Source organism: Geotrypetes seraphini, chromosome 8, assembly GCF_902459505.1.
Source record: "Geotrypetes seraphini chromosome 8, aGeoSer1.1, whole genome shotgun sequence".
Classification (NCBI taxonomy): domain Eukaryota; kingdom Metazoa; phylum Chordata; class Amphibia; order Gymnophiona; family Dermophiidae; genus Geotrypetes; species Geotrypetes seraphini.
In genome coordinates, this window is record NC_047091.1 from 143,193,626 (window position 1) to 143,213,551 (window position 19,926).

The following is a 19,926-nucleotide window of genomic DNA, read 5'->3' on the forward strand; positions in this document are numbered from 1 at the left end:
AACACTGGTAGAAGTAGTGGCTCCCTGCTGCTGAGTTGAAGTAGAAGGGAGAACCACGGTTGCCTGGACCACCGAAAAGCTATCAGAATCATGGTGGCATGTTTTTGTTTGAGTTTGACAAGTGTCTTGAGAATGAGAGGAAATGGAAGGAATGCATAGAGAAACTGATTCATCCATTCCAAAAGGAAAGCATCTGTCTCGAGGTGGAGAGGAGAGTATATCCTGGAGCAGAACTGAGGAAGTTTGTTGTTGTGTGGAGAAGCAAAGAGATCTATCTGAGGAGTCCCCCACTGAGAAAAAATGTGATGGAGAGGCGAGGAATTGAGTGTCCATTCGTGAGGTTGCAGAAGACAACTCAATTTGTCCGCCAGTTTTTCTCTCCTTGAATGTAGACTGCTTTCAGGAAGGTTTTATGATGGATTGCCCAGTTCCACACCTTTTGAGCTTCCTGACAAAGAGGGAGAGATTCTGTTCCTCCCTGCTTGTTAACGTAGTACATGGCTATTGGTTGTCTGTCCGAATGAGGACTACCTGGTCGTGAAGAAGATGCTGAAAAGCTTTGAAAGCATTGAAGATTGCTCTGAGTTCCAACAGACTGATGTGACACTGACGAACTGTGCTGGACCAATAGCCTTGAGTATGGAGACTGTCGAGATGAACCCCTCAAGTGTAGGTCAAGGAATCTGTCTTGAGGATCTTCTGATGAGGGGGCGTTTGAAACAGTAAACCTCTGGAGAGATTGGAAGAGAGCATCCACCAGTGGAGAGACTGTCTCAATGAAGGAGTTACTGTAATATTTTAAGAGAATGGGTTGCAAGCCCGCACCCACTGAGATGCCAGGGTCCACTGAGGAATTCTGAGGTGAAGTCTGGCAAAAGGAGTCACGTGAACTGTAGAGGCCATGTGACCTAGGAGAACCATCATGTGTCTTGTTGAAATTGTAGCCAAGGAAGTCACGAATGAGAGCATCCTGACGTTGTTGAGGAAGGAATGCTCTGAGTCGGATAGTGGCCAGGACAGCTCCGATGAACTGTAAAGTCTGAGAGGACTGTAGCTGGGATTTGGAAAGTTGATTTTGAACCCCAAACTTTATAGGAACCACGTAGTTCACAGGGTCACTACAATAACCCATTGAGATGTTGAATCCTTGATGAGCCAGTCGTCCAGGTACGGGAACACCTGGAGCCCATGGTTCCGCAGAGCTGCTGCTACTACAACCAGGCACTTGGTGAACACTCTTGGAGATGAAGCCAGGCCGAAAAGTAGAACACTGTACTGAAAATGCTGATTTCCCACCCGAAATCTGAGGAACTGTCGAGAGGCTGGATGAATGGGAACGTGAGTGTAAGCCACTTTGAGATCTAGAGAATATAATCAATCATTTTGATCTAGAAGGAAGTAGAATGATGCCAGAGACAGCATCTGAAATTTCTCTCAGACAAAAAATTTGTTAAGGTCTCTGAGATCTAAAATGGGTCGCAGATCGCCCATCTTCTTCAGAACTAGTAAGTAACGGCAGTAAAAACCCCTGCTCTGCTGTTCCGGGGGAACTTCCTCGATGGCACGGAGCTGGAGCAGAGCTTGAGCTTCCTGAAGAAGAAGGGCGGTCTGGGATGGATTGGAAGAAAACTCTCTTGGAGGCAGATCTGGAGGAACCTGGATGAAATGAAGAGAGTATTCTTCCCTGATGATGGACAGTACCCAAAGATCTGATGTAATGATCTCCCAGCATTGGTAAAAATGATGGAGACGACCTTCAATGGGAAGGGGAGAGGACAGAGGCAGAACGATGGAGGTTATTCTCTGTATTAGATGGTCAAAAAGGCTGAGAGGCCTTAGGTTCAGCAGGAGTCTTGAGGTTTCTGCTGCCTCTGTTACTGTTGTGGTTGTTTCTTAGCAGGCGCTCTTGTATAAGGAGCTGCTCTCTGTGGAAAACGCCTCTGGTAAGATGGAAGAGGTCTGAAGTCTTTAGGATGAGTGATGGAAGCAAACGATTTCTCATGTTCAGACAATCGTTTAGTAGCTGCCTCGATAGAGTCATCAAACAATTCATTGCCGTGGCAAGGGATGTTGGCCAGACGATCTTGAAGATTGGGGTCCATGTCTATAGTGCGAAGCCAGGCAAGCCTGCGCATCGCCACTGAAAAAGCAGCGACCCTCAAGGAAAGTTCAAATGCATCATAGGAAGATTGGAGGAGATGCATGTGGAGTTGAGTCAGAGTGGTGATCGTCTGCTGAAACCCTGGAAGACGGTGTTGAGGAATATATTTGAAATACTCAGGCAGTATGTCAACCAAATGCTTGACATAAAAAATAAAAACAGGGGTGTGACTTGGAAGCGCATGTGCACGGTCGGGTGAATGGTGAGCTCCGTCCTGATAGATATAAAGTCAAACCTCGGTTTGCGAGTAACCCGGTTTGCAAGTGTTTTGCAAGACGAGCAAAACACTCAGCAAACTTTTGACTCGCAAACCGAATGTTGACTCAATTTGCGAGCACCCCTCCCGATAACCGGTATCGCTCCCCCTCACTCGCAAAGGCCCCCTCACTCCAACTGGCACACACCCCCACGCTAACCGCCCCCCCGCCCGAACAACTTAAACTTACCCCCCCGCCCCCGTCTGGCACCGGCACGCAGGCACAGATCGTGCCGGTGCCTAGAAGATCTTCTGGCTTCTGCCTGCCTTGAGCATGCATCTGCGCATGCTCAAGGACTTCTAATTCGAGATTCTCGGCGAGAGGGAGAATTAGAAGTCCTTGAGCATGCACAGATGCATGCTCAAGGCAGGCAGAAGCCGGAAGATCTTCTAGGCACTGGCACAGATGGGTGCCGGTGACAGACGGGGGTGGGGGTAAGTTTAAGTTGTTCGCGCGCGGGGGTGGGAACGTATCAAAGCGAGTGTCCATTATTTCCTATGGGGAAACTCGCTTTGATAAACGAGCATTTTGGATTACGAGCATGCTCCTGGAACAGATTATGCTTGTAATCCAAGGTACCACTGTATTTGAAAGATTAAATAGGTTACAAATTTGTTTTTTTCTGCCGAATACAGAAAATTTGTTTTCCTATGGTGTCTGGTAAACAAAGTAAGGCCGATTCAGCGATTGCGGCGCCGGTGGGTGCGAAAAGAGCAAAACCTGAGCCTCCGACCCCCTCGAAAAATCAAATGTCAAAAGATAATCTGGATAACATAGATATCTTCCATGAGTTGCAGGCAATTAGAGATATTGTTTCCGATAACTCAAAAAATATTAAGGAGGTTAAAGCAGAGATCGCTATACTAAACAGGAAAATGGAACTTGTGGAAAATAAAATAGTCAATCTCAACGATAGAATGGCGGCAGTTGAAACGGATTTATTTCAAATGAAGCCTGTTAATAAGAAAATTGAGGTACTTACTGAATTGCTGGAAGATTGCTGTAATAGGGAGAGGAGGAGCAACTTGAGATTGCTTGGGCTTCCGGAAGGGGCAGAGAAAAATAATATTACTTAGTTTTGGGAGAATCTCCTCCCAATCAAAACAAAGTACCCTTTAGAAATAGAAAGATACCTTCAAGGAGATCTGATAAGCAAAATGGGCCGCGTCCAGTCATTTTTAAGCTTTTAAGACACCAGCAAGTACTGGAAATACTTCGTCTTGCTAAAGAAAATAAAAATCTAAAATTCCAGGATTCTCGTCTGCATATTGTGCCGGATTTTGCACCTGCCACTGCAGCTAAGAGAAAGAGATTTCTTGAACTAAGACCGCAGCTGAGAAGCATCGGGGCAAAATATGGGCTGATTTACCTGGCAATTATGAGAGTGACTTATAAGAATAACTTATAAGAATAAAACATCTCAATTCAAGGAGCCGGAGGATTTGAATGAATTTTTACAACAAGAAGAACCCATGAATTCATAAATTCTCTTGTGCTGATTTATTTGAACTATGGAAGTTGGATTAATCTTTGCAAATATTACACAAGGCTATATATTCAAATGTAATTTTAATACAGTTAATTTTTAAAAGTAAAGGCTCATGGAAAGTAATGTTTAGAATCAAATGGGTCTTAATGGAAATGTTACCATGACAACAGTTTTTGAAGTAATGCAGTTGGAGGTTTGGGGGTTTTTTTGCTTTGTTTTTGAATGTATTTAAAAGATTGTTTATGATATTTGTTGATGTCTGGGATTTAATAATAATAATAATAATAATTTTATTTCTTATATACCGCTGTACCGTGAGGTTCTAAGCGGTTTACAGTAGAAACAGAAGAAATGCATTAAGTAAGATTAATTAAGATGAAGAGAAAGTACTTAGAGTTCCCTGACTGTCCCAAAGGCTCACATTCTTGCTAAAGTACTTAGAGTTCCCTGACTGTCCCAAAGGCTCACATTCTTGCTAAAGTACTTGAGAAAAATAAATTAGTTAGGTTATAAACATAGAGTAGAAGAAGGTAGGAAAACAGTTCATAGGAAAATTAATTTCAAATACATTATACATTATATATTGTTCAAGGCGGAATACAAATTATACGAATTACCAAAAGAATTGCGTAATAAAGATTATCTAGTTAAATTACATAACAGTGATTCGTGTACATTACATGGTGTGGTAGAGGATTCAATTTTGAGAATTACATATCAAGGGAATCAAGTGATAACAGAATATAGTGGAGATTATCAGTATATATGGTTTACAGATTGGAAGTTACCTAATAATGAAGTAAGAAATTTATTGGATAGTGTGGAAAATGTTTATATAGGAATCAGAGTATGTATGATAGGAAAGGTTCTAAGAATTGAATTAATGTGTTATTCTATCGAGGGAGAGCTTGTGCATAAAGGGAGGATATTAGTTGGTAATGACGTGTTTTCTGAATAGAAATGTTTTGATTTCTTTTCGAAACACTTTGATGTCTGTTGTATTGATCATTAGTTTGGTGATTGTGGGGTCAATTTTTGCTGCCTGTGTCGCTAGAAGGCTGTCGTATAGTTTCTTAAGACGGGTTCCATTATTAGGTGGGAAGGTGAATAGGTTTTGAGTTCTTCTTGATCTGGATGAGCGGTAATGGTTTAGGCGGTTGTTTAGGTAACAGGGGGCAGTTCCATGGGTTATCTTAAACAGCAGACAATAGAACTTGAATTGAGTTCTTGCTTTTATTGGAAGCCAGTGAGAGTCTATATAGGCGGGAGTGATGTGGTCAAATTTGCTGAGACAGTAGATGAGTCTGATGGCAGTGTTCTGAACTGTCTGTAGTTGTTTTATCATATTGTTAGGACATGTTAGGTAGAGGCTGTTGCAGTAATCCAAGTTACTGAGTGTGAGGGATTGTACAATTATCTTGTAGTGTTCTTTGGTAAAGAAATTTCTTATTTTTCTTAGGTTTCGCATGGTGAAGAATGCCTTCTGTATGACTTTGTGTATCTGTGTCTGCATAGTGCAGCGTCTATCTAATTGTATTCCTAGAATTTTTAGAGTGCTCTGTATGGGATATTTGATTGTATTTACTTCCAGTTCTGTTATAGATTGCTTTTGTTCCTTCTCTAGTAGTATGAATTTGGTTTTCTCTGCATTCAGTTTCAATTTATGGTTCTTCATCCATTTTTCTACAGTTTCTAGTGTTGTTATCAGGTGTTCATTGGAGCTGGGGTCTTGTATGTCAAATGGGAGAATGATGGTTATGTCATCTGCGTAACTGAAAGATGTTATATTTAGGGCGTCTAGGGCAGTGCCTAAGGAAGCTATGAAGAGGTTGAATAGTATGGGCGATAGTGGGGATCCTTGTGGTACTCCGCAGGGGTTTGTCCATGGTTCAGATAAAATATCTTTTGACTTAACTCTATATGATCTTGTTTGAAGGAAGCCTTGGAACCAGTTGTGAACTTTACCAGTTATTCCTATGGCATCTAGGGTCTGAAGAAGTATTAGATGATCTACTAAGTCAAATGCTGCTGAAAGGTCGAGTTGGATGATTAGTAACTTGTTTCCTTTGCTGAGGTGCTGTCGGGCTATATCAAGTAAAGATACCAGTAATGTTTCTGTGCTGTGATTGGCTCTGAAACCAGATTGAGTTGGATGTAGAATGTTGTGGTCTTCAAGGTAATTGGATAGATATTGTGCAACTAGACCTTCGATGATTTTGATGTATAGTGGGATAGAAGCAATTGGTCTATAATTTGTTGGGTTGTCTATTGGGCCTTTGGGATCTTTTAGTATGGGGGTGATTATTATTTCTCCAAGTTCTGGAGGGAATTGACCTTCCTTGAGAGTGGTTTGCAACCATAATGTGAGACAAGTAATGAATTTGGTAGATGCTGTTGCTAATAGGTAAGGAGGACAGTTGTTCAAATCACAGGAGGATTTGCTGTATTTTTTGTATAGCAGGTCCAGGTCTGACCATTGTGTCGTTGGGAAGTTGGTCTAGGTCCTATCTGCTGAGATGGCTTTGTCATTTGTGGGTTTTATTGGTATCTCTTCAATGATATTTTGGGAATTGTTGAATGTATATCTGATTGTGGTGATTTTATTTTTGAAGTAGTCCGATAATTGTGAAGCTGTTGGAGTCTGGGTTCCTTGGGTGGCGAGGAAGGGTTTGGTATCTGTGAGGTTTTTTACAATGCTGAAAAGTTTTTTGGTGTCTAGTTTTTCAGTGCCAATGAGTTTGGAGTAATAGTCTTTACGTTTTTCCTTCAGTTTGATTTTATATTGTTTGATTTGGGATCTCCATTCTGTTTTAATGTGGTCTTGTTTCTGTTTTTTCCATGATCTTTCTAGTTGTCTGCATTGCCTCTTTAGTTGTATGAGTTCAGTGTCATACCATTTGTCTGATGGTCTGCTTATTTTGTTTTTTGTTTTTAGTGGTGCTAGTTTGTTCAAAGTGGTTTCACTAATGTAACGCCATGTGTTTATGAACTCCTTGTGGTTGTTTAAGTCTAGTAATGGGTCTACTGTGTCCCAGAAAGTAATGGGTTCGATTTTCTGTCTGGATTTGAAGCTGGTTGTGATTGGAATAGGTTTGATTTTATTATACATCCAATTGATGGTGAAGGTGTACTTGTAGTGGTCGGACCATAAGGTTGGATTCCAAGAGCCGTTGGTGATGTGGATGTTTTGTGTGTTGAGGTTGGGAGATGTGTAAGCGGCAATGTCAAGTTGATGACCCTTTTCATGTGTGGGTTCAGGATTGAGTAATTGGTAAGATAGGGTGTTGAGGAATGAAATAATGTCTGCTACTTGATTGGAGGTGTGGTCTTCTAAGTGGAGGTTGATGTCTCCTAGGATCAGGTTGTGTGTGGAAGATAAGGAATTCTGGAAGATAAATTCTTCTAGTTCTTGTTTAGAAGTCATGGCAAAAGAAGTATTTTTAAAAATTCATGATATTTTTTATGTTTAATTTAATGTCTTATGTTTTCTGTTTTTCTGAATGTTATTGGTATTCAGTTATTGACATTTTGGTTAATTATTTTATTCCAATAAGATTTTTACTTTGATATAGTGATTTTATCTTTTTATTCATTCATGATTTGATGAATATAGATGAAAAATGAATATTTAGAATGATAATTTAATATTATGATTTGTGGTTTTGATTATAACTTTTGATATATCTATTTATCATAATCTATTTATTGGAGGAGATTGGATTTGGTTTATTACTTGGTATTTTTAATGTAACCTATTATTATAGATTTATGGCAATGATTTATCTATTGGGGGAATTCTCTTTACCTGATCAAATATGTTTGTTTTCAAGTTCTCATATTTACAATTATTAAGGAAGGGCAGGGTGGGTGATAGGGGAGGATTGGGTGGGTTAAAAAGGGGTATTGTTCAGATTCAAGTATTTATATTGGGGAGGGTGGATGTCTACTCATGGTCTTCAAATTATTTCTAGTGATTTGATTAATTATTTAGAATATAAATATAATAATGGCTTTAAAAATTTTTTCACTTAATGTTAACGGCCTTAATCACCAGATTAAAAGGAAAAAAATATTAGCCTATTTGAAAAACCAGAATGCTGATGTTTATTATATACAAGAGACCCATCTGAATATGGTGGAGTCAAGGAAACTGGAAGGGGGTTGGGTAAAGCAATGTTTTTATGCCCCTGCAGTTGGAAAAAAAGCAGGGGTAGCTATTCTTATTAATAAAAAATGTATGGCAAATTTTCAATTAGTAAATTCAGATCTTCTGGGGTAGATGGTTACACGTGAATATGAGTATGGGAAATAGTACCCTGGCTTTGTTTAATGTCTATGCCCCTAATTCGAATCAAAATGATTTTTTTAAAACATTACAGAAATTGTTACTCCCACTGGCTGCTTCTAAAATAGTGGTGGCTGGAGATTTTAATGCTGTTACGGATCCATTAATAGATAAAAACCATGTAAAAATATAAAATCTTTAGGGTTAGATAATTTGGTTCATTCGTGTGATTTAAAAGATATTTGGCGTATTCTTCATTTTAATGATCAGGAATTTTCTTTTTGTTCACAGTCCATCTTTATCTCAACTCAGATTGTTCAGCAAGTGAATAAAGCTTCCATAGATTCAATTATTATATCTGATCATGTGGGTGTATGGATTGAACTTAAATTAGATCAACAAGAGTATAGTAGACCTGTTTGGATACAAAATTCCTTGATGATTTTAAAACACAAATTAATGAATATTTTCAATTTAATATATCTGATGACATTTCCATGGAATCCTTATGGGATGCTTTTAAGGCTACCATGAGAGGTTCAATTATTTCATATTCTGCTTACATTAGGAAACAGTTTAAAAAACAATATTCTGATTTGGAAAAAGAAATTAAACACTTAGAATTTAAATTGATTATTAAATGGGAGCACAACACTTTGCAGGCTCTTTTAAAAGCAAAAGCTAAATATAATGAATTATCTTCAAAATTAATTAGGAAAGATTTGTTCTCTAAGCAAACTTTGTATTATGGAAATTCGAATAAGGGGGAAGATTATTGGCAAATTACCTTAAAGCAAAAAAAAGAAGAAATAATATTAATGTTATTAAAGATGATAAAGGAATTATACATAATAATATTGGAAATATTTTAAGTCAATTTCTAAATTTTTATAAAGACCTATATTCTTCTGAGCCTTATGTTAACAGGAGTCAAGATGGATTACAATTTTTGAATTTAATTATTGGACCGAAGGTTCCTGAGCATATAAAAAGGAGTTTGGATGAGCCTATATCTCTAAAAGAATTAGAAACAGCATTGAAATCTCTTAAGAGTTGGATCCGCTCCAGGTGGTGATGGTTTTACAATAGAATTTTATAAATCATTTCAAATTATCCTACTACCTCATTTGTTAAATTTATATCAGTCACAACTAACTAAAGGTTGTATTACAGGTACTATGGCTGAATCATTAACAATTGTTTTGCCAAAGCCAAATAGAGATCCCACTTTGGTTTCAAACTACAGGCCTATTTCATTAATAAATGTTGATGGAAAACTTTTGACTAAGATATTAGCTTTACGCTTAGCTAAGGAAATATAAAGAGAATAGAATTTTGATTGACACATGGAAAACACTGTGATTCATTAGTAATTTTAACACCTATTCCAATAAATAAGTCAACGAATCAATCTTTAAGGATTAACTCCAAGATTCAAATTGGCGGATCTCAAATCTTATGGAAGAATTGGATTATTGCAGGTATTCGAACTCTGAATGATGTTATTTCAGAAGGTAAACTTCTTGATTTTTCACAGCTACAACATAGATTTGATCTCAATAAATCACAAAGTTTTAAATGGTTGCAGCTGAAGCAGGCTATTCAGGTAGGGTTCCCTGAATGGAAAACTCTTAGTTCTTATGCTTCCAAGCAGATTTCCTGGGACATCAAGCCACATTGTGGTATAAATCAATATCTGGATATATGAATAAAAAGCCAAAAAATGGTCTTAGAGACATTTGGAGCATTGAGATTAAGCAGCAAATTTCTGCATCTCAACGGCCACGAATTTGGTCTTGGAGAATGAGATGTACAGTGTCTGTATCTATGAGACAAACTTGTTTTTTTCTGTTGCATAGAGCTTTTTGGACCCCTGTTCGTTTACAAAAGTTAGATAGCTCTAAATCTAATAGATGCTGGCACTGTAATCTCGAAGCAGGGACACTCGAACATTTACTTTTTTATTGTCCTTGTATTATGATTTTCTGGAATTCAATTTGGTCTCAAGTAAATTCTTTATTAGAAAACCATGTTGCTTTAACATATGATACGGTTTTGTTTGGTATGGCTATGAGGAAAAAAAGTCAATTATCATCAAGTAATAATAAACTTTTATTGATCATGACAGGGGTCGCCATTCAGCATATTACCAACAATTGGAAAAATCATACTAATCTTAATTATACTTTCTGGTGGAATTCATTATGCCATATTTATAAGATGCAACACCAACTGATGAAGGAACCAACAGTACTTTGAATACCTTTTTAAACTTAAGTGGCGCTCAGAATCCAAGATGGAGTAAAAAACCTCAGTGTGTGTATTGGATATTTATAAGATGGAAAGAGCAATTGCTTTGCAGAAAGGGTCTTACAATAAATTTTTGAAGATCTGGGGGCCGTTAGAAAATTATTGTAGTGGGTAGACATCATTTTCCTTAGATAATATGTGTATAATTAGGGGAGGTAGGGAGTTGTTTGAAATTTTTATTAAATGCTTACTTCATTATATTCTTTTAGATATGCTTAATTGAATTAATTGCTGTAGGGTGGGTGGGAAGGGGTAAAAATTCAAGTATGTATGATATTATTAGAAAGATTTTCAAGTATATTACTGTACGCTTGTTACAAGACTTAAAATGAATAAAGAATTAAAAAAAAAGAAATAAAAACAAAATTGTAATTCAAAACTCTAGTTGCCATGAGAGAATTTTGATACAAACGGTGACCAAACTTGTCCATGGTCTTGCCCTCTCTTCCAGGAGGGACAGTGGCATAAACTTTGGCAGGATTGGTCTTTTTCAGAAAAGACTCCACAAGAAGAGACTGATGGGATAACTGAGATTTCTCAAAGCCCTTGCAGTGGAACAAACTGTAACGAAACTCCAGTTTTCCTGGGACAACAGGAATGGCATAAGGTGTCTCAAGATTTCTCTTAAAGGTTTGAGAAAGAAATCTATTTATGGACAATTTGAGAGACTCCGAAGGAGGACGAGACATACCCATTTCTTTTAAATATTCCTGAGAGTATTTGGAATCAGAGTCCAAAGTAATTCTGAGGTCCTTACTCATTTGACGTAGGAAAGAAGAAAAAGATATCTGCTCTAAGGAAGGTTGACCTCGAGGAGAAGAAGGTGATGTCAAGGCACCTCTCAAGGCAGAGAACGAAGGTGAAGCTTCTCTGGAGTACTGATACCTGAGGTCTGAATATGCAGGTATAGATGACTCACTGAGAGAATGGATAGAATCCCTCGCAGGAGAAGAAGCAGAGATATCTTGAAGTGGTGTCCTCGACTTCAGAGTTGGAGGCCTCGAAGAGTCTCAAGGTCTGGAGAGACGAGGCCTGTCTCGAGAAGAGGATCTGTGCCTTGATGGATGCCTCGACTGATGCGGAGAACTGTGCTTCGAACCAGGCAGGTTTCGCTGAGAAGAAAGTCGAGGAGTCTTTGCCCTATGCCTCAGGAAGGGCGATGCCTTATACAAGGAGGGAGGGCTGGAGGCTAGAGATCAAGACACCAAAACGGATTGAACACCTGGTGTCGAGGTATCTCGAGGCACTGACAAGGACTCGGCTCCTTGAGTAGCGTGCTTATGCTCCAGACGAGACACTCACAAAAACTTGACTCCTTGCACAGAGTTTGTAGAATCCTCTCGAGGCACTCCCAAGGACTCGACTACTTGTATAGAATGAGGAGGATTATCTTGAGGCACAGCCAAGGACTCGATTCCTTGTGATACTGCTAAGTGCTCAGGCTGGACTGCAGGAAGCAGAGTCGAGGCAGGAGTATGTTTGGCAAGCATATTACCAAACTGGCGATCCAAAATGGTCTGGATCATAGCCTCCAAATGCGACACCGAGACTTGAGGATGTGGTACATTTGGTGTGACTAAAGTCTCCGAGGAAGAGGAGGAAGAAAGACTCTTCGACTTGGAGACATACATGCTTCTTGGGCAGCTTGATAACTACTGCTGGTACCTGACCTGAGGGAGGCAGCGAGGCAAGCGTCTCGTCAGGAGAAGACTTAGCAGATTTGCTCAAGGACGAGGACCTGCCGAACGAGGATGGTTTGATTAAGGTTGAAGCCGAGGTCTAGGCAGAAGGCGGAACCCTTGTGAGATTGACCGGATTTGAGGTCAAAGTCAAGACCAGGGCAAGTGGATCTATACCTCCAAAGAGTTTTTCCACCTGAGCTCGACGTTTGCGGGCATGAGGTTGAAGGGTAGCGCAGCGGGCACACGACTCCAGACGATGGTCAGGTCCCAAACACTGAATACACCAAATATGTGGGTCAGTGAGGGAGATCGCGTGCTGGCAACGGCTACACTTCTTGAAGCCTGTAACCGGCCGGGACATAAACGGGAAAACAGCCGCAGCTAGGTCTAAGCCCGCAGGCTGAGGCCACGAGGCAGGCCCCGCCGTGACAGAAGGAAAAATCAAAGTAAGTCTTCTTTTTTTTTTTTTTAATAAAATGTGCAAGAAAAACACAGCGACCCTGAAAAGAAATAAAACATGAGCTGCGGTAAGCGAAGGCACAAAGTAGAAGTGAGTCTATCGCAGAGCGTCAAAATAGGACTTCTCGGCACTGCAGAATACTGAGAACTGAGGAGACGCGCACCCTGCACTGGGCGGGAAGGCTATCGCAAACTTTCTAAAGTTCTACAAGCAAGTCTGCTTGCGAAGCTGTCCTCATCCAGGCTCTTTTTTCATTGATGTCACCCATATGTGAGAATAGGCTGCCTGCTTGTCCTGGGATTATGTCTTTCTTCCTCACATCTGATATGATAGCTATGATCTTGACAGGTATTTTCACCGTCACATAGCTAGGATCACCAAGCTTTCATGCTAGGAACACCAATGACTGAAAGGAAGCAGCTGTGGCTCACTGGGTAAAAGCCCTGTGCTCATCTTCCAGAAGTCATAGGTTCAAATCCCAGCACATATTTTAATTAATTGTGGCATTCTACCTTGCAGGTGCACCTTGATGGTGCACCTGCTCACCTCCATTTGCACTGAAGTAGAAGACATGCTAAGGTCTGTATCTAGGTTTTTTCAGTTTTTAAGCTTTTGCAAATGAAGTTATGTATGCAATCTATATATTTTTTTTCATGTGCTTTCTTTGCTTTCAAGAATGAGCTGATTGGAGTACTGTTCATTCAGAAAAAAAGGAAGTGTTCTACCCAGAAATTTTTTCCAGCCAGGTAGCATGAAAAAGTAGCCGGGTGGGGGATGGAGAAATTTGGTGGTGGGGAAAATTAACCCTCTCTTTTACTAAGAGCTCCTTTTATCAAGGTGCGCTACGGGGTTTAGCACGTCGGACATTTCATCACGCGCTAACCCCTGCGGCACACAAAAAAACTAACGCCTCATCTATGGAGGTGTTAGCGACTAGCGCGGCAGGCGGTTGAACGTGCAGTATTCCGAGTGTTAACCGCCTACCGCAGCTTGATAAAAGGAGCCCTAAGGTGCGCTAACATTTTTAGCACGGCAAACTCCCGCACTACGCGGAAAAATTAACGCCAGCTCAATGCTGGCATTAGCGTCTAGCGCACGTGGTAATTCTGCGCGCGCTAAGCACACACACTAAAACCATTTTCACAACTTAGTAAAAGGAGCCCTAAATGTGTACTATTTTTATTAATTATTATTATTTTCCAATGCTCAATATGACTTCCTTTTTTAAGGTTTGACACTTGTGCCAGAATATTTTTACTAAATTTAAGAAGTATTTGCCCTCTTTCAAATGGTATAGAGGTTTAAAAAAGGGAAAGGCATTAATGAAATCATTAGGTTCAATCTAGCCATTTATTTCACCATGAATTTAAACAACTGAAAAAAAAGATAAATATAGCTCATTCAGTCATACAAGAATGGCTCTACAGCAGGAGTGCCCACACTTTTTGGGCTTATGAGCTACCTTTAAAATGACCAAGTCAAAATGATCTACCAACAATAAAATTTTAAAAAACACAAAGCACATTGTACGCAGAGAAAATGTTAATTATTTATATTCCGCGGGTTTTCAATGAGGTCAAGGCAGATGACTTTATGCAATGTCTCCTCAGGAACAACTATATAAAAATAGACAAATATACCCCCTCCCTTTTTACTAAACCACAATAGCAGTTTTTAGCGCAGGAAGATGCGCTGAATGCCCTGCACTGCTCTCGATGCTCATAGGCTCCCTGTGCTAAAAACCGCTATTGTGGTTTAGTAAAAGGGGGCCATAGTGCAAAATATAGACAGCAGATATAAATTCTCAAAACGGACACATTTTGATCACTAAATTGAAAATAAAATCATTTTCCTACCTTTTTGTCTGGTGATTTCATGAGTGTCTGGTTGCACTTCCTTCTTCTGACTGTAAATCCAATATTTCTTTCTTTCTGCCACTTCCCTTTTCTTTCTGTCTCTCTTTCTCTCTCCTCCCTGACTGCCTGTTTCTCTCTCCCCCTGCCCCCTCTTTATTTCTGCCTTTCTCTCTCTCTCTCTCCCCCTGCCTGTCTTTCTTTCTCTCTCCCCCTGCCCCCCAAGCCATCGCGCCGATTTCTCCACTTCCCCGATTCTTTCCCTACCCCCTAAGCTACCATGCCGATTCCTCCCTGCTACTTCCCTGAGCTAGGCCAGGCACATACAAGCACCGTACTCACAAGATTTCACCTCTGACGTCAATTCTAACGTCGGATAGGACGTTCCAGACCAGCCAGACAGCGAATGGCTGGCCCAGAACTACCTCTCCGACATCAGAATTGACATCGGAGGTGAAGTCGTGAGTCTGGCACTTGTACACGCCTGGCCTGGCTCGGGGAGGCAGGAAGAAAAAGATTGCAAAGGCAACGCAATCGACTCACATTGCCTTTGCGATCTACTGGTCGATCGCAATCGACCATTTGGGCACCCCTGCTGTTATGGTATCCTGTCCTGACCTGAAGAAAGGGGTTTAGTCCCCAAAAAACTGCCTTATTTCAATTTCCTATTTATAAACTTTAATTAATACAGTTACAATACTAAATTCTAAGTAAAGCAACCAAAAAAGTTTTTTCTACCTTGTCGTTTCTGCTTTAATCATCTTCTCTTCACTCTCTTCTTTCTATTCAGCGTTTGTCCTCGCTCCCTTCCATGCAACATCTGTCCTCTCTTTGCCCCTTCCACCCAGTCTCTGCCCCCTCTCTCTCTACCCTTTCCATCTACTATCCACCCTCTCTCTGCCCCTTGCATCCACTGTCCACCCTCTCTCTGCCCCTTGCATCCACTGTCCACCCTCTCTGCCCTTTCCATCCAGTGTCCGCCCTTTCTAAACTAAACTAAATTAAACCTTAGGTTTGTATACCGCATCATCTCTACATTCGCAAAGCTCGACACGGTTCCATATGGCATCTTCCCTCTTTCTATGTCCCTTCAATAAACTGTATATCCTGTGCCCTTTCTCTCCTTTGTACATGATTCATTTCAGCTTCACCCCCCTCCCCTATGCTCGGCATCTCTCTCTTCTCCTTTCCTTCCTTCCTTCCCACTCCACCCCAAGGTCTGGCATCTCTATCTCCTTCCCTTCTCTCCCCCCATGCCCTGGCATCTCCCTCCTCCCCTTCCCCCTATATGCGCTGATATCTGTCCCCCCCTCCATGGTCTGGTAGCTCCTTTCCTTTCCCTCCCTCCCATGTTCTTGGCATCTCTTGCCTCTCCTCTCCCTTCCCTGGTCTTCCTTCTCCCCTCTCTCTCCCCAACTGGGTGCTGCTGCAGCAGCACTTCTCACCCCCCTCCCTAATTGAGTGCTGCTGCAGCACGTCTCTTCCCCTCCCCCCTCCCCAACTGGGTGCTGCTGCAGCACTTTTCTTCCCCTCCCCCCTCCCCAATTGGGTGCAGCAGCAGCACTTTTCTTCCCCGCCCCCGTCCCCAATTGGGTGCAGCAGCAGCTTTTCTCTTCTCCCCCAATTGGGTGCACCAGCTTTTCTCTTCCCTCTCCCCCCCAAAAAATTGGGTGCAGCAGCAACATTTCTCTTCCCTTCCCCCCAAAATGGGTGCAGCAGCAGAATATTTCTCTTCCCCCTCCCCTCCTCTATTCGGTGCAGCAGCATTTCTCTTCCCATCCCTCCCAGCTCTCAAACCCGTCGGTAGAGTCGCTAGGCAAGTTGTAAGCTTCCCTCCATCACTGACCTATCTTTCATAGGTCAGCGAGGGAGGGAAGCTTACAACTTGCTGCTTTTACTTGCTTTGGGCCTTCCTCGTTGCCGGGTCCTGCCTATTTTCTGTTTCCGCGAAGGCAGGACCCGGCAGCGAGGAAGGCCAGAAGCAAGTAAAAGCAGCAAGTTGTAAGCTTCCCTCCAGGGCTCTATCGTGTGCGTGCCAGCTTCCCTTCTCTTTGAAACCAGAAGTTGCGTCCCGTGGGGGGGAGGAAAGAGAAGGGAAGCCGGCACGCACATGTTAGAGCCCTGGAGGGAAGCTTACAACTTACTGCTTTTACTTGCTTCGAGCCTTCCTCGCTGCCGGGTCCTGCCTTCGCGGAAACAGAAAGTAGGCAGGACCCGGCAACGAGGAAGGCCCGAAGCAAGTAAAAGCATGTTGGCAAAAAAAACCAAAACAAAAAAAAGGCAGTTGTCAAACTAAATTTTCGGCGGAGAGTCAGCCCGGGAAGGAGCATCAGTGGCAGCAGAAGGATTCGCCGGGCGGCCATCTAAATTAGCTGGGCGGTGCGCCCGGCTAAAAGGCCCTGGGGAGAACACTGAAAAGGTATTGGTGTATTAAGTGCTTTGCTGTTGGACATTGTATTCATTTTCGTTGCTGCCTCTGTTTGACTAGTTTATTCATGTAATTCGCTTGTTTCTCTCGTTAACTCCCTAATAAAAATGATTAAAAAAAAAAAAAGCAAGAAACCTAAAGCTGTGTTTGTCATGTGCTATGTTTCAGTTAATGGATCTTTTCCTCTAATTAGCAAACAACATTGCTGTCTGTTCACAAAAATAGAAGGTTCTGCATGCAATATATCTGTCTTGATGTGCCCTGTTTATGTGATGTCTTATTAAATGTATTTTGAGCTTAATAATGTAAAAATAAAAACCCAGGGAGCTATTTAGCAGATCATATTAAGGACATCCAAGCTGTGCCTAAATTTCGTCCATAGAACTCAGGTCTATCTGAAGCCCAAGCTATGTTGAAAAGACTTCCTTTACAATGCCTATAGGACCTAGTTTTACAATTGCTATGCAACTTGCTAGTTCAAAATGTAGAACACTGGTTAAACCTACAGCCTTCTACCCTAATGTTTCTGGTTCGAATCCCAATCACTCTCTCTGATAGAAGAGAAATATATAAAAACATTAAACAGATCCAACTCCCAGTATCACAATCATAATGAAAACCAACATAAAATTGCCATTCTAATAACATTATAATAATAAAATATTATAACATTAAGGACATTGTTCGGACGTCCAACTCTCACCTAAAACTCGATTCTCTAAAGGACATCTCAAAAATCAGACGTCTAAATAGTGCTGAGTGTTGCTGAGCGCGATTCTACACAGAACGCCTATCTTGGACACCCAAACTGCGCCTAACATTAGGTATGCTTTGCAGAATCAGGGCCCAAATGCTCAGCTTATCTGGCATTCAGCACAACTAATTTATAAGTTTTATCAGGTACGATGCAAGTCCATGTAATCAAACTTGGCTCTAGCAAAAAAAAATTTTTTATGCAAGTACCTTCATGATTTCTTCAAGTCGACTGTTCTTTTTTGAGGCAAAAAGACTAGGGTGCAGGTAATCATCATCCTCTTCCTCATCCTCTTCCTCCACGCTTATATCTGGCTCTAAAAATATAATATACCATGCAATTACTGGTATTTCAAGGGAAAGAACATGTGTATCAATCCCACCATCCACAACATGACAAAATTAGTATGAAATGTATGCACTATAATACAAGTCTCATACACAAACACACATACAAATGTTTTCTCGCTTTCTTCTCTTCCTGCTAATTTAACAGATGCTTTAAAGAAATGAATGAAAATGAAATATCAGGATCACTTCAAAATTTCAAACTGCTGCTACTTTAACTGCAGCAGTAATCAGGAGTGGGAGGAGGGGTGTGTCCCGAATTGCAACATGCTTTTGTGCACCTCGGAAGCACTGTGAGGTTAAAGCATGAAGTAGAGCAGAGTTCATTCAATAGCAGACTGCCATGCCAAGATGAAAGATGAAAAACTAACTGTGTAAAAAGAAAAGGAAAAAACCCCAGATCAAATGAAAAAAAAACTTCCAGTAAAACAAGCTGGAATACAGGGAAAAGCATGTATGTATCCATATGCCTGTATATTATGGAAGGCTGATTGACCAACTATACAACTTTTGACTGAAGACTTGGCATTTGTTCACAATGGAGGAAATTTTATAAAAGTTATTCTTGTGCATAAATGATATGATAGTATGCAGTTTGCTGGTGGGTGTTCATGGAAAAGAATTTGGGCAAACATGGATGGAATTAGCACAAATGCATGTAGCTTATGAAATACCTTAATCTAAGTACACACCTTAATTAAACTAGTTCTACATTCAAGGCACATTCTCTGCCACATATACTAGTATTTTATAAAATAGACACCAACTTGCCTTTATAAAATGAAACTTCAGTGGATGCCGTTATTAAAAAGTTGCCTTCGGGGGCGTGGCTTAGCGTGCACACAAAATGGTCGTGTGATCGCAGCGCTCCTCTTACCTGGGCAACCGTTGAATAAATAAAGATTTCCTTTTAAACTGTTTTCGGCTGAAAACATCGGAGAGGACAGCGGGAGCATGGCGAGCACCCGACAGAGTAAGAGTGAAACCGGAGGGGCTGTGAAAAGGCAGAAACAGGATCAAATTACCCCGAATAAGGTTCCGCTTCCTGCTGATGTATCAGAGGAGTTAAGCAAAGCTGAAGTTATGGGGGAACTGAGGCAAATCAAACAAATGCTGACAGAGACTGTGAGTAATATGGCAGAACTGAAGGAAGAAATCCTGAATATACACAGACAAATGGAAGTAGCTAATAAAAGAACAACAGAGTTAGAAGTTAAAATGGAGAGCTTAGAATGTGAAGGAAAAAGATGCAAAAATGACAGTTTGGAAATAATTCAATTGAAAAGTCAGCTGGAAGATTACGAAAACCGTGGAAGAAAGAATATAAAACTTTTTGGAATACAGGAAAATTTGGAAGGGAAAAATGCAATACAGTTTTTAGAAAATTTAATTCCTAGATTATTGCAGTTGGATTTCAAACAGCCTTTGGAAATAGAACAGGCACACAGGATTCCAATAAAGAGTCTGGAAAATCAAGGAAGACCAAGACCATTAATATTCATTAATAAGATGTTAAGATACCAGCAAGCAATAGAAATTTTAAATGCTGCCAAAAAAGATAAAAACTTAAACTATAAAGGTTCCAAAATATGGTTTTCACCAGACTTTGCTAAAAATACAGCAAATATTAGGAAGAAATTCCTTGATCTGAGATCTCAATTAAAGGAAAAAGGATATAAGTATGGGTTATATTACCCAGCAAAAATGAGGGTATCTTGTGGGGATAAATCTTTGTATTTTGTTGATCCGGAAAAACTAAAGACCTTTCTTTCAAAATCAGAACCTATGTCATTTTAGCACAATGGGTGTTGAAATGAAGGGATAAATACTAAGACTGGATTGGTGGATATTGAACAAAAAATTAAATATAAAGAACTATGGGACTTTAGTTTGTTGGAAA

The 19,926-nt window shown here is 40.6% G+C and overlaps 1 protein-coding gene across 3 annotated transcripts in view; it reads right to left on the minus strand.

Moving 5' to 3' along the window:
- The window catches only part of SFSWAP (splicing factor SWAP), a 292,952-nt gene that overhangs the window by 241,513 nt on the left and 31,513 nt on the right, over positions 1 to 19,926 (minus strand). For all 3 annotated transcript variants that reach the window (XM_033954220.1, XM_033954221.1, XM_033954222.1), the window contains one exon: positions 17,889 to 17,995. In XM_033954220.1, the coding sequence (XP_033810111.1) occupies positions 17,889 to 17,995 (107 nt within the window). The remainder of the gene's footprint in view (positions 1 to 17,888; positions 17,996 to 19,926) is intronic.